This window comes from Antennarius striatus, chromosome 17, assembly GCF_040054535.1.
Source record: "Antennarius striatus isolate MH-2024 chromosome 17, ASM4005453v1, whole genome shotgun sequence".
NCBI lineage: Eukaryota > Metazoa > Chordata > Actinopteri > Lophiiformes > Antennariidae > Antennarius > Antennarius striatus.
Genome location: NC_090792.1, coordinates 12,951,096 through 12,966,862, shown reverse-complemented (window position 1 = coordinate 12,966,862; position 15,767 = coordinate 12,951,096). Strand labels below are relative to the sequence as shown.

General features: G+C 40.4%; 1 protein-coding gene across 1 annotated transcript; it reads right to left on the bottom strand.

The window, feature by feature from the left end:
- Window positions 1-599: 599 nt before the first annotated feature.
- On the bottom strand, window positions 600-15,372 carry znf292a (zinc finger protein 292a). Its single transcript, XM_068339731.1, has 9 exons — window positions 15,223-15,372; window positions 10,572-10,726; window positions 9,290-9,368; window positions 8,838-8,973; window positions 8,533-8,735; window positions 8,118-8,254; window positions 7,584-7,725; window positions 5,594-7,426; window positions 600-5,293 (listed from the first exon to the last, which is right to left on the bottom strand). Exons 1-9 carry the CDS (start codon window positions 15,370-15,372, stop codon window positions 998-1,000), a joined length of 7,131 nt encoding a protein of 2,376 aa, XP_068195832.1. The 3' UTR covers window positions 600-997.
- Window positions 15,373-15,767: the final 395 nt, after the last annotated feature.

Below are 15,767 nucleotides of genomic sequence, written 5' to 3'. Positions count from 1 at the left end.
ATGTAAAATCAACCGCGATGATCATATTCCTTCCTTTGTTTTAACATTAGTTGACAATATCAGCATTGCTGGTGTTGAACACCCCCGATAAATCAGACGCTACTGCTTCCATGTGGAATCACTGTATGTATAAGTGTATTTGCTGTATCCGATTGTTCATATTCATAGATGTAAAAAAATGATTTAAGGATACCTCTGTCAATACTTATAATGAAATAATAATATGCATATGTATTTTTATTAGTAACGATACTAAAGAAACCTTAGATTATGCATTTTCAACTATAAATGTTTATTAGATATCAGAAAAACAGGGCTGGCTTAGTTTAATGATTTTTGGTCATAATGCATCCGCATCATTCTGTGTCAAAAAGAAACAATTTAAAAAATTTCAAATTTAGGCTAGGAAACAAATTATATGCAGTTCATGCAAATAACTGACAAGTCATGTAAATGTGCAATTTATGAAAGCGTAAACAAAGTAAAAAGCTTAATTTAAGTGTTTGTCAAACTAATTAGGCACAGGTCGTGATGACAAGTTGACAGCTGTGGGTATATAAAATTAACACCAATCATTTTTTTAAAAAAAGAACCAGTATATCATTTTATTGAACACTTTGTGGAAGACATGTAAATATTACAGATAGGTCTACTAGTGTTTAAAAAGAATGAAATAAATACAAACAGAACTTGAAATCCCATAGGGATATATAAAAACATTGTTTTTTCTTTAAAAGTCTCCAAAAAAAAATTCAGTACTAAGCATAAATACAAACATGTTTCTAAAATCTATGCCCTATAGATTACCTGGTTATTAGAACTAACATACATACTTAAAATCATCCAAGACATTTTTTTTTCAGAGTATAAAATAGGCGATTTCAATGTTAAGTGTGACCACAATGTTATCAGTTGGAAATCTGACGCATTAACAAACGAACCATTCTGCAGCATTACTTCTCAAATCCTGAGTTAGATCGGTTTGAAAAATATCGGGCTATGATCCGCTATAAAGCCACCGTTTTATTTTTACTATTGGCTTCATATCTTGTAGCTGCTTTAGCAAATGGTCTGCTCCATCTGAAAATGTTTTATCTATCACGATTTTGACATTGTTCACTGATTTGAGATTAAGGGGATTTCTGAAGTCCACAAGATTTTCACAGCCAGTGATTCTACTTTTCATAGTTGTTTTCTGTTTTACAGTTTGTTGTCTTTTAGACGGCAATTCAGCACTAGATTTGTCATTTAATTTACGTTTAGTTGAGTGTGCTGATTCCGAGGTTTCCAAAAACTTAAGAAAAGAGTCCTCAAGTCCTAAAGGCTTGAAGGACCCTGGAGTCACCCCATCATCCTGTTGCTCTGGGGTTGTGGGAGTACCAGGATTTGAGTTTTCTCTTGAACTGTTAACAGTCAAACGATTCCTAAGTGACTGCATCCTCTCTGGACAAGCTGGTGTAGGTTGTGCAGGTTTTCTGGGACGGCCTCTTTTGATTCCTGCTTCTGTCCCATTAGAAGCTTGAGATTCTGCACTACTGTCCTTAGACGTCTTGCTCTCTTCTTGGTCTATTCTCTCCTCAAACTCATCCATTTTCTGGTCATTGACCTTTTCAACCTCTTCTGGCTCAGTCTCCTCAGAAGATGAGCTTGACATGCCCTCTGATTTGTTTGTATCTTTGAATCTTGTTCGTGGGAACTTTTTGCAGAAAATGAACTGACTCCTCTGGTCTTCAATGTATCTTTCAGTGAGGCCATGAGTGGTGTAATGCTTAAAAATACTTCTTTCGGCCCGTTCCACTGCATCACAGCCTATGATCATGCATGGGTACTGCAGGGCAGACTTTTTGGTGCACATTGCTGATGCCTCCTCGTGGGATTTTAGTGTTGGCTTTCCAAAACTAGTCCAGTGTTCAATGGACTTTCCTTCTTTCTTTTTATTGTTTTTCTTCTTAACTTTGAACTTATTTTCCATATTCTCTTTACCATTGCCAACACCTGTAAAGAGTCCTACCGACTTAGTCCTTCTTCCATCAGTTGTTTTAGGATCGTAAACATAATCATGCTTTTTGATCAGGTGACGGAGAAGATTTGATTTAGTTGTGTAAACACGATCACATCCTTCATACTCGCACTTAAAAGTGGGATCAACCAAGCCGCTTTCAGAGATGGCAATTTCCTTGTGGTAATTTTTAATGTGCTCAATGTACTTTTCCACCGAGTTGAAGGGGAGCGCACACTCTGGCCGGTCACAGTTAAAGGGCCCTATGGTCATGCTGGCCATCATAGCTGTGGCTTTGTCACGGGAAAATTTGTGAAGTAACAAGTAATGCTGCACTAACCTTGTGATTCCCATGAACACTCTAGAACAATCTTTCACTTGACACCTGACTTCATTATCTTTCTCTATGCTCTGATTGCTCTGTTGTACAACTTGAACAATAGCTTTTTCAGTCTCAGCTTCAGGTTTGCTGGGGGGCAGTGCTGCCTGATGCATGGCCCTGTAATGAAGAATCAGGTTGTGCTGGATGGTGAATGCTGCAGTGCATCCTTCATGTACACAGCGATATGGTCTATACGGACTGTAGGCATTCTCTGCATCACACATTTTGAGGCTCAGCTTTTTCTGAGCTTTGTCTTTTCTCGGAGTTTCATCCTTTAATGGTGTGTTTTTAGAGCTGCTAGGTTTCTCTGGGGAGGATGATGTGGATGCAGTCATAGAACTGGATTTGGGATCATTTGCATTGCTTATTGATGCATCTGGATGTCCTTGCTGCACCTTTGCTTTGCTAGGCGGACTAAGTTTATCCTGAATTTCTGTCTTTTTAATTCTAGATTTCTGTTTTACATCAGGGCTCTTATGTACAGCAGCCACATTTGGTTGCTCTGGGGTGTTTTCATGAATGGATGGTGCCACCTCAAAAAGTGAGTTGTCTGTCAAACAGCTGTGAGGTGATGGTAACTGTGTAACAGTTGATACTTCTGGTGAAAAGCCCTGAATAACTGCATTTCCTGGTGAGGAGATCTGAAGAGTATCTTGACTGTCAGTTTTTTCGTTTTGAGGAGCAATTGCAATGTCAAGTGGTTCTTGCTTTATAGCTGGTAATATTGCTGTAGGTTGTGCTGTGGAGCTGCTATTGCCATCAGTTGCACAGCTAATTAAGATGCTATCCTTGTTGAGCCTAAATGCACGCCTATTTCGAGCGCTAATCTTAAGCTTCTGAATATCTGCTTTTGACAATTTATGGACTTTTTCATAGTGAATTCTCAAACCTGTTGTTCTTGTGAATGTTTTGGGGCATATCTGACAAGGATATGGAGAGAGTTTGGAAGGAGTTCTTTTTAGCTCCTCTATCATCTCATTAGAGTAGTCATGCATTTTACTCAAGTGTCTGAATAATGCCTCTTTTGTCATGAAAGAGTACTCACAGTCATCCTGCTCACATTTAAAAGGTTTGTTGACTTTTTCAGGTGGTCTGTCATCACTTTTACTCAATATTTTTCTTTTTTCAATGTCTTGGGTTGATTCACACTTGGTGACGTTCTCTTCTAATGACAGGACACTCCGCATCTTCCCTTGGGCAGCCTCGATCAAATCCAGCCGTTGAAAGGCATGTGAAATTTCCATCAAGTGATCCTCTTGATGTGGTAAAGCAAGGGTGGGATTCATCAACTCTACTGGCTTGTCTTGTTGGTTATCAGAGGAAACAGGTAGGGAGTGTGGATAGTCCATTATATTTGTATTTTGGGGCTCTTGTTTCAATGCCATGGAAGAAGTCAAAGTGGTCAAGCTGCAAGATTCTTGCGAGAAATCCCCATTTGACAGGTTGAATATTCCTCCATTCGTGTCAGGGACATGGGGATCATTGAGAAAATCAAGAAAAGATGTTGGCAGATCAGCAGTTAGGTCAATTTCATCTACAGGTCTGCACTGTGAACGTTTTGACAAGTGCCCCCCAAGAGACTTGGTGCTCGTGAACTCTCTGAAGCATCTCCTGCAGATGACCTTGCCATCCTTAATGATGGCTGGCCATTTAGTTCGCTTGCTCAGTCTGCTGCGTTTCCCTTTTGCCGTGTCAGGATCACCAGCTTTTTCGTCTGAGGTGTTAGCCTCGCAGTCCACATTAGGAGAGTCTTCTTCAAAAGCCGCATCTGTATGGGTGGCACTCGGTGGTGTGAGCATGCCATTAGCGGTATTGTCAATTGGTCCATAACAAGGAGTTGACATATTCTCTGTTTTAACAATTTCATGTGTAGGTTTTATTGGAATTTGAGCCTCTGGGCTCAGACATTTCATACGAACATCAGTTGGTGTAGCATGAGACAGAGCCGAGTTTTCGCGCTCTGAAAATGGTGTGTGGTAACTTGCTTCAGGGAGGCTGTCGATTGTTGAAATACCATTACCATTTCCGTTTCCTGACTGGCCTGTCATACTTGTGCTGCTTTTTCTCACATCCACATTGTCTCCACTGGATTCCTGGTTCATTAGTCCATACTGTTGCCCTCCATTATGAATTTGTCCTGCATTGTCAAGCATCAGAGAACTGGACACATACTGGGACATTAAACTTGAATCTGAAGGAGCATGTGCCATCATGGTGCCATGCATAGGTGCCACTGAATGATCACTATCAGTTGGAAGCGATGCTGTGTTCTGGTAAGGATCCGACTGCCACTGAGGATAGCTCCGTGAGGGGTATTCATTCATGTTGAACCCATCTGAATAACAGTTATTCATAGGAGGTGCAGACCATGATTGGGACATGTCTGGCTGCATCATTCCACTGGGATTATTTGAACTTCCCCATGTTGGATACAGTGTGGGGTTCACCATTGGGGTGATAGGCACAGGCTCGACTGATCCAGGATAACATTGGGCAGGTGAGCTTGAACATCCTGCACGGTAATCCATTTGCTGCATCCCAGTATTGTTGCATAGTATTTCCGGCTGATTCGATGGCCTGTTCCCTGCATGCTGAGACTGATAAGATGAAGTTGGTCCAGTCTTTTTTGCTGTGATTTTGGCAACCTTGTTGTATTTCTTTGCTAATTTCCAGTCTTCAAATATTTCAGGGTGTTGCTTCTTCACATGCCTGGACAGACTTTTGTTTGTGCTGTATGACCTTGTACAGTCATTAAAGGGGCAACAATGCAGGTTCTCCTCACTGCCAGAATTTACAGCTGGTGTGCTGGAAGGATATCCTTGCAAAAAAGAAGGAATCTCTGTCTTGATTTGATTTGGAGACATTATTTGAGGAATCACTTTTACAATTTCATTACTTTGGATATTATGAATCTGAATTCCATTGCCTTGGACATTACGAGTCTGAACTTCATTGCCTTGGACATTACAAGTCTGAACTTCATTGCCTTGGACATTACAAGTCTGAACTTCATTGCCTTGGACATGATGAGTCTGAACTTCATTGCCTTGGACATTATTAGCCTGAACTTCATTGCCTTGGACATGATGAATCTGAACTTCATTGCCTTGGACATGATGAATCTGAACTTCATTGCCTTGGACATGATGAATCTGAACTTGACTGACTTTGACATTATTCATATGAATTTCATTGCCTTGAATATTAGTAACTCCTTCACCCTGTTGATTCACAACAGTATTTGTGGTGCTGGGTGCGGAATTTACTGGAGCAATCTCACTCTGTTCAACCAGGTTTAAGAGCATCAAAGGAGTCTCGGGTGCACTTTTCACAACGACTGGTGCTGGAGTGGAGTTCGTGAGGGGAGTGTAGCATTTCTGTGGTTCTTCTACTTCATAATTTAATGAAGAATTCAGCATGCTTTCGATCGAGTGCTTCACTCTTAAAGGAATTGCTTCTTTAGCACCCTCTGGTAATGTGCATGGAGATGTCGTTTCATTAGATGCTTCCGTAATATTTGCAACTGTATTAATTCCTTCAATGTTCGGGGTGTTCTCTTGTGGTGGCGGAACATTTGGAGTGACAGGAGGGTTTTGGTTTGGGATGGGAAAACTAATTACTGCATCATTTCTACAATGACTCTCTTGGTGAGATAAGAACTGGGACTGTGAGTAGAATACTTTGCCACAGTTTTCTGTTTGGCAGGTGTAAGTAAGGTAATGCTGAGCCTCATGATCATACAATAAGTATGCCTCACTGAAAACTTGGCCACAGTTAGGGAACATGCACTGGGCCTTAAATTCAGGATGTGTTTTTCGATGCATGAGAAGCTCAGAATTGGAGTTAAAATTGGCTTTGCAATCCAACTGAATGCAAAAGTATGGTTTGCTGCCACAGTGCATCTGCAAATGATCATTAAGATGCCGGACATTAACAAACTGACGTCGGCAGTACTGGCACACCACTTTCTGTTTTTGTATCTCTAAGAACCTCATGGCTTCTTCGTCATCTTTGTGAGATCTGACATGAGCCATGAGGTTACGGAAAAACTTGAATGCCTTGGAACAGTTTTTGACAGGACAGAAACAGTCTTGACTTAAATTTGTGTCAGATGTGGTTTGTTCTATCTTAACAGGAGTTGCCAATTGGTTGCCAATTTGAGATTCAACTTTAACAGGACTACCCAACTTGGCAACATATTTTGAATTTTTTGATGGACTTTTAGGGGACTGAGGTGGTTTGGTTACCTTCCGAGCAGCTTTCATTGCAGCTAGTCTTTCTTTGCAAGATTGCTTTACATGTGATGCTACATGAGGCTCTAAAATCTCCCTACTTTCAAAACTGTCAGCACAAATTGGACACAGATATACCCCATCTTTGAAATGTTTCTGCGCGTGGCGTACAATTCGATGACCCAGGAACTCTTTGTCACACAAAACACAATACTGCATGTAGGCTCGCCAATTTCTGAACCGTGCAGATACAAAACCCTGCTCCCGGAGTTTTTTAGCCTCTCTGTTTTTTTCTCTTTCATCTGTGATTTCATTGAGTTCATTTGTAGTGGTTAAGAGAAAATCCTCAAGGTCTCTATACTCAGGGTGTTTGCTGAGTGCACTTTCTACCTCCTGTTCATCTGTGTCATTGAGTGTGTCAATAGATGAAACAATAGCTGCCTCCTCGCCCATCAGTGCCAAGCAGTTGCGTTTAAGTGTTTTCCAGTCCCAGAACTCTGGATCGAAAGGCCACTGTGTCTTCAAAGCCAGCAGCAACTCACACCGCAAGGAGTTGGGCACTGGTAGGCTCCCATCTTCCTCAGGCTTTTGATCAGGTTCATTGTACAGTGACTCCACAGCATAATACGAGTCAATGGTAGGCTGGAGCAGGAACTCTGTCAACTGGCAAGCACGCTTCACCTCTAGATCAGTCGGCAAGAGGCAGGAAATAGTCTTGCAGATGGTAGATTTGCTATCCTTATGGTCACTGGAGGTCATTTTCAGGGCCTGAATGCACATTTCTACACACACTGGGAGTCCTACCTCTCCAACCTACAGACATAGAAAAAAACATAAATAACAAGGGCCAAGATCTCTTTGAAAGATGCAGTTAGTCTGCATCTGTTACTGTTAGTCACTGTTTATGCAGTATACTGCAAGAGTAATGGGTCTACAATCAGCTATAAAATTTGATCACTATTTTGCTTACCTCATTTTGGATTACTTTGATTAAAAATAGAATATGACAAACACTTCTACAGAGAAGAGCCATCTCTTTGCTTTGCCCAAGGAACACATCAGCTGATGACTCTAAACGCATGAGTAGCTTACTCCAGAACAGTGTAAGTTCCCTGCAAAACATTACAAACACATCTGTTAAACACAATCAAGCAATACTTTCACAATTACGTAGTATACCATGCTGCCTACAAAACAGCAGGAAACAGTCAAAAATTTCTATTTCATGCTTTGTGTTACTTAGATGATTAGTACAAAATAGACTTCTGATGTTGCAAAGCAGTCATGGATCAAATAGGTAAAGTCATTTGCAGTATATTCTTACAAACCCATTCTTATCAACTCCCAATTATAATCCATTGAGAGACGTGCACCAGAATGAATCCAGTTTAACAGCAATGATGTCTTTCTCCAAAAGTTCATTGGAGCTTGTGTCAGGTTGGACAAATATCACCTGAATTGAAAATATGTTCTTAAAGTATCTGAAACAAACAGCAACACTCACCAGGCACAATAAACTTCTGCTTGAAGAAGCTGTCTCTTGAGAAAGACGGAACATAAGCAAAGAGCTCCTTTTTCATCGCCCTCTGACTCCAAGTTGCAGATCATTTCAAGAGCATCTTTACAGTCTATGGATGCAATCTACCAGGGAGGAAGAGAAAGACATGATCAAGAACACATTTAATTTAATCTAAATGAGAGTAAATACACAAAGCATTCATTATGAAATACGAAACAAATGCTAAATGATTAGTACTTTTGCTTGTCAATCAGTTTTAATCCAATAGTCCATTTTATTCACTAAACATCTTACAGACACACATACACACGCACGCAAAAGTTTTCTTTATATTTTGGTTTTATGACTGGGCCATTTGTTAGGTCAAGGGCTAAACATGCTTTTGTGTATCATTTCTTACCTCTTCCATTAGTTGCTCCTGACTTTTTGTCATACAAATGCAAAGCAAGTACGTTTGTTTGAAGTTTCCTTTTCCTTCATATCCCGCATATTCTGCACACATCTTTGCAAGGACAGCAGCTTTATCAACACTGTCCACTTTGATTAGATGCTTTATCCTCATGTTTAGAAGCGTGGGACCTTCAAACTCCAGATACTCATGAACTAAACAAAAGCAAGAGAAGACAGAAACAACTCACTAAACTGTAATGCACACTTTTGTCAATCCTAATTATAAACTCGAATTAGCTAAAATTAAAAACAAACCTTGCTCGGTTTGAGGGACCTGACTAGACAGGATGCTGCTTAGTGTGGTGTTGGACCAGACGCCATCCTGCTGTGCCAAAAGTGAGAGCATGCGAAGCTGTGTACACCCACTGTCTTGAAAAAGGTTGTGTGCCAACTGGAAGAGAAGAATAATAAATAAGTTGTAAATAAGTTCCTAAAATCCCAGTGAAACATACTTTGAATGCCAATTGTCAAAACTGTTACTGCAGTACATTTCTCAACTGTTCCTTCAAAAAAAAATTTTAAAAAAAGCACCCAGTGAGCAGACCATTTCAGAAAAATGTTCCTGAAAAGAAAATCTGCAGACTGAAATCATTAAGGCCCTCTGTTTTCATTACTTTTTAACAATGAACTAAACTATTAAATGTACTGTCATTACTGAAAATATTTTCAATGCTTGTTGCTTTAAAAATAACCCTGGGGATACTGACCATCATGGAGGACTGAAACTCCTCCCATAAGGCACCAGGAACATGCTGCGGCAGTAAGAACAGCAATTCCACACAACTCCTGTAAATCCAAAACAGTCATTTGTTACCATTACATTCAGGTCAAGGATGTAAAAATACACTTCACGAATTCAGGGTAGAAATAACTTAAATGTTATGATGGAAAGTCAGTGTGACATTTTGTATATACTTTATAACTGACAAGTTGTCGCTGTTGTGTCATGCTCTGAGAATGTAAAAACAGCTGAGAATTTCTGATCATTAAATGTCATTAATAATTTATCATACAAGCCGGATTCCAGAGAAGGCTAGGACATTGTAGGCTGTGTAAAACATGGAAAATTGATAATCAGCTAATCCTTTTTAACATGTATTAGATTGACAATAGCCGTCCATTGGATATAACCACTTATTGTCAAAGGTGGGATGAGCAAAGCGTATCCCAGTGACATTAGCTGACAGGCAGGATAAATCCTGCACTGGTCAGCAGTTCATCAATAACCATTCTAGTACTTATTTACATTTACAAACAATTAAGAATTTGGTTAAGAGTAACCAGTGACTAAGAAAGTTATGGAAAGATTAAAAAAACCAAACACTTGTTCGGACTTTTCCACAGCTAAACAGGGTACCGGAATTGTTACTAGGAGACAACTATGGCCTCAATGGCGTTAGAGGCACAGTAGCCCACCACTCTGTGTGCGTGTGTTCCAGGAGCCTGCATATACATACAGGCATGTCAAAAATATATGGAAAGGCATGAATGGAAAAACAATTTTCCCAAGAGGGGTTAATAAAGTACATTGTGTTTTTCTTTCTTCTTTGTTAGTCCCTCTGAAGCAGTGGTTCATTAAGATTCCACAAATAATGATAGTAGTTTGTTTAAGCATACATCGTAAAACCAATGTTCAAAATTTTTAAAGAATTTCCAAACTTTTCACATTAAAATGTCCTTTCCTTTTTTTCTTTTTTTTAAAATGCTTTAATCCTGAATGTGATATCTGATGAGATAAGAGAAGCAACAGAGCAAACTAATTTTCAACCTTAAAATCATCCAACTCTTGCCACACCAAAGTTACATTAGTAAAGAAAGGCTAAGGTTCATGAAGATGCTTTACATCATACAATTAGTATTCTATTTCTGTCCAGTTTCATTTATATCACACATCACGTTCAGAAAAAAATTACTGGCTGAAACATTAAGAAAATAAATAAAAGCTTCAAAAACTCAGAGAGATGCAACCATGTAAGAGTTTGTACTCACAACGCTAACTTTTCAAGTAGGAGCGGCGCATTTTCACATTCGGAGGAGAGACAGGAAGACGCCTTAGCGAAGCTGAGGATGGCCACAATGTAGACCTCCAGCAAAGGCAGTGGATCCTCATCAGTTTTCCAACGACCAGCATGTTCCACAAGGACCTGGTTAAATAAAAATACTACAATAAGAATAAACCAACTGATAGATTAAGAAAATCAAGTTAACAGCTGATGATAAAGTAATGATATCTGTAGACAAATGTAAAAAAAAATTAGATTTTTTCGAACAAACGTGAAAATCTCTAATATTTTTACCAAGCACTACATATATTAGACAGCTTCATGTAACGTCCCTATGGACTTGACTTGGGGACCGGAAGGTTGCCAGTTCAAGACATGTACAGACCACAGTATAGAGCAGGGGTGGACAAAATTTTTGACTAGTGAGGAACAGATGAGGAGCAGAAGGATGTAGTGTTTACTTGTACTAATGCAAATAACATGTAAAAACCATTGCATAAAAGGTTTTGGCCATTGGGAGGCAGAAAAGCATATATATGCAAGAATTACTGTAAAAAAATAGTTTACAACTGAATTTATTTCAGAAAATGAATGATAGTTTAAACAAGTTTGGTGGGCTGGTTTCCAAAGCCTAACGGGCTGCAAATGGCCCAGAGGCTGTCGTCTGCCCATGCCTGGCATAGTGTGGGCTGGTGCTTTCACCTCTTCCTCCTCAACCTTGAGCAAGGCACCCAACCACACAAACTGCTTCACTTCGACACTCCATATACTTTTCATTGCATATGTATGGCCTATGTGTGAGAGAAGAGGATTCAAAGGACAGGGCTAGATGGAGGAAATTGATTCGCTGTGGCGACCCCTGAAGGGAAAAGCCGAAAGGAAAAGAAGAAGATGTATGGCCTATGTGTCTAGTGTGTGACATACTGCACGCGTATAGAAAGTGTTGACAGGATTTCCTCAAGTGTATAGTAGTAAAGTTAACTTCTTCTTCTATTGTTTCTGAATAATTAAAGGAGATAACCACTTGATAAAACACCCACTGACTTGTGATGGGATTCCTTCAGTATTTTTGAATGCCTTAGACAGGTCCTTCTCAAAAAATTAGCATATTGTGATAAAGTTCACTATTTCCTGTAATGTACTGATAAACATTAGACTTTCATATATTTTAGATTCATTACACACAACTGAAGTAGTTCAAGCCTTTTATTGTTTTAATATTGATGATTTTGGCAAAAAAATAAAGAAAAACCAAAAATCCCTATCTCAAAAAAATAGCATATTTCATCCGACCAATAAAGAAAAGAGTTTTGAATACAAAAAAAGTCAACCTTAAAATAATTATGTTCAATTATGCACTCAATACTTGGTCGGGAATCCTTTTGCAGAAATGACTGTTTCAATGCGGCATGGCGGCAATCAGCCCGTGGCACTGCTGAGGTGTTATGGAGGCCCAGGATGCTTTGATGGCAGCCTTAAGCTCATCTACAGTGTTAGGTCTGGTGTCTCTCTACTTCCTCTTCACAATATCCCATAGATTCTCGATGGGGTTCAGGTCAGGAGAGTTAGCAGGCCAATTGAGCACAGTAATGCCACGGTCAGTAAACCATTTACCAGTGTTTGTGTAGGTTCTCAGTCATCCAGGTCATGGTTATCCAAAAGCTGTTGAGTCGATCCACTGGACGTTAAGAAAGTTCTTGAAAACGTTTCGTCTCTCATCCAAGAGACTTTGTGTCCTTTCGAAACTCCTAAAAAGATTGTCTCAGCGGATTGACCCAGGTGATGTGTCTTAATGACCCTCATTAGCATACAAAGGTGTAACTCACATCTCGGCGACCCCCTATGACACCTCCACCAACAATCGTTGAGGAGCCAGATGGGTTTAACGATGGTCGTTGGAATGTGAAAAGCACTGACCACACCCCACAGGGTTTATAAGCTGGGACATTATCAGCCACTCTCTGAACTGAAGAAGTCCGTTGGATGAGAGACGAAATGTTTTCAAGAACTTTCTTACCGTCCAGTGGATCGACTCAACAGCTTTAGGACATTTACCAATGGTTTTGGAACTGTGAGCAGGTGACAGGTCGTGATGAAAAATGAAATCTTCATCTCCATAAAGATTTTCAGCAGATGGAAGCATGAAGTGCTCCAAAATCTCCTGATAGCTGGCTGCATTGACCCTGCCCTTGATAAAACACACTGGACCAACACCAGCAGCTGACATGGCACCCCAGACCATCACTGACTGTGGGTACTTGACACTGGACTTCAGGCATTTTGGCATTTCCTTCTCCCCAGTCTTCCTCCAGACTCTGGCACCTTGATGCTGAATGACATGCAAAATTTGCTTCCATCCAAAAAATGCATTTTGGACCACTGATCAACGGTCCAGTGCTGCTTCTCTGTAGCCCAGGTCAGGTGCTTCTGTCACTGTTTCTGATTCAAAAGTGGCTTGACCTGGGGAATGCCTGCACGCGCCTGTGCACGGTGGCTGTGGATGTTTGTACTACAGACTCAGTCCACTGCTTCCGCAGGTCTCCCCCAAGGTCTGGAATCGGCCATTCTCCACTATCTTTCTCAGGGTCTGGTCACCTCTTCTGGTTGTACAGTGTTTTCTGCCACATGTTTGTCCTTCCTACACAGGCCCCATTAAGGTGCCTTGATACAGCGCTTTGTGAAAAGCCTATTCGCTCAGACATGTGTTTTTGTGTCTTACCCTCTTGCTTGAGGGTGTCAATAATGGCCTTCTGGACAGCAGTCAGGTCAGCAGTCTTACCCATGATTGCGGTTTTGAGTAATGAACCAGGCTGGGAGTTTTTAAAAGCCTCGGAAATCTTTTGTAGGTGTTTAGAGTTAATTCGTTGAATCAGATGATAAGGTTAATAGCTCGTTTAGAGTACCTTTTCATGATATGCTAATTTTTTTGAAAAAAGGGATTTTTGGTTTTTCTTTATTTTTTTGCCAAAACCATCAATATTAAAACAATAAAAGGCTTGAACTACTTCAGTTGTGTGTAATGAATCTAAAATATATGAAAGTCTAATGTTTATCAGTACATTACAGGAAATAATGAACTTTATCACAGTATGCTAATTTTTTGAGAAGGACCTGTAGATTCAAAACTAAATGACAGACTAAACAATAAATAAATAACAGTTGTTATAAGTCCTTTACTACTTAAATCTTAACTATTTGGGGGCCTTTTAGAGCATTTTAAAAGATTTAAGCTTGGAGCAGCAAAACACACAGCAAGCGATGCCTCTACATCAGTAATTGGTCCAAACAAAATTCTGAGCACACACATCCTAGGTTCATTGGGCTGTATTGTAACTTTAATATTAAAATTCATTTGATTTTTAAAGAGTCACAGCACACTTTCAAATATGGTAAACAATCAATTATGTACATTTATGATTATAATTCTGAATCTGGACACCAAACAGAGCACCAAAGTTACGTGTAGTTCCACAAAAAAAGCCATTTCTATCCTCCCCCTTTTTTTCCTTCCCCTCGGCTCATGTAACGCCTGACCTTCATCTCTGAAAAGTCCCTCCATTTCTTCTACACACACAATATTCATGACCATCCATTTCATTCTAAATCACTGCGTTCACGCACTTGTCCTTTTAAGATACAATAAATTTACATCGTGGCTTTCATGCGTACAAATGCAACAACAGTCCGCGGCTCGTATGTTGTTGTTTTTTCCCCAAATAACTTCAAGTTGAATAGATTCATTCTTAGACTTAAAGTGGAACAGACACAAACTAATAATCTCACTCTAATTTATCGTTATGACCTCGTTATATCAGATGCAAATCAGAGAAGCGGAGACCTTACATGATGGTTCCGTGATCGGGACAAATTAATGAGGAGGATGTGTAATGGAGTCAGAGCCCACCACTGCCACACTTGCATTTTTCAAGTCTCAGGCAGTTTCATGAAGATCTGTTGCTACCCTGACATCAAACTAAGATTTTTCGCTGGTGCTCTATCTAAGACTCTAATGGACACATCCATCCATTCATCTGGTTCGCTGGATTAATTAATGAACAAGGCCTGGGCTAGCACCTTGGAAAAATCATTAATCTAGCGGTACAACAGCTTCACAAAAGTAACTCACTTTTATATCAAGCTAAAACTTCAAGAAGCATGTAGATACACTGCTAGAACGTTAGAATTCTATTACCCTCGAGGTTGCATTCATGTAATTCCATGCAAATCAATGCAATCGCCCTGTAAAATCTCGCTAACGGGGCTATCCATTTTTTGCACAGCATGACCACTGCACAGGACAGGGGGACCCTGCATACCAGCTAGCACCATCCATCGGCTATTAGCTATCTGGCCTGGAAAATACGATTAATACAAGCATAATGCGTGTACAGTGGAGTAGCCTCTCGTCGTGTGGATATTCAGACTTTGCAAATAGACCCAAGCTACAGATAAAAATTACTGACAGAAAGCCTGTAAAGGGGAGCGGCGTTTTTTTCCCCATCTTGAAACACCAGGCAGCTAGCTAGACAGCTAGCTCCTTAGCTACATTGTTGTAGCAAACGTAGACGCGCATCCTCGGCCAGGAAGCCAGAGGGGCTGCAGGGTGCCCGGGATGAGCAGCAGGAGAAGGCGCTAACCTGGCAAAACTCCTGGCAGAAATGCAGGGAAGCTTCCAACGGAGGCTGCGAACTCTCTTTTAATGCCGTGGTCAAACCCTGGAACCGCTCTCGGAGCTCCTCGATAGCTTTTCGTGTGTCATATTCCTTCTCTGTCTCCCCCTCCGCCATCTTCACAACAATCACGACCGCGTACGCACAGATGTTACGCTGCCAGACTCGCACACGCGCGCGCACGTAGGGGGGAAGGGAGTTTATCCAGCCTCAACCCGCTGATGTCCATAAAGCATCCACGACCTGACGGTCACACACAGTCACACCAAGCAAAATCTGTTTTACTGTTTTGTTTTGGGGTGTGTTTTTTTTTTTTTAGTATAAATTATCATTTTAACAAGTTATTTCATGCTTCTTCTTCAGACTGCACACCAAGGTTAGCCAACATCATCTGTGATTGTGTGACTTGATCAAGGACACCTGAGCAGGCCAGATGTTGCTATCCAGGGTCAGACAGAGGATTATTTAGGTATAATCAATTCATGCAGGTGCCCATATGTCATTGCTTGAAT

Excerpts from the sequence above, each read along its gene's own strand:
- znf292a (XM_068339731.1), bottom strand. The coding sequence starts at position 15,372 with ATGGCGGAGGGGGAGACAGAGAAGGAATATGACACACGAAAAGCTATC. Across the intron at positions 7,427-7,583 it reads TCAAAGTAATCCAAAATGAG|GTTGGAGAGGTAGGACTCCC; the intron begins GTAAGCAAAATA and ends CTATGTCTGTAG. Across the intron at positions 5,294-5,593 it reads TGAATCAACAGGGTGAAGGA|ATTCATAATATCCAAAGTAA; the intron begins GTTACTAATATT and ends AATGGAATTCAG.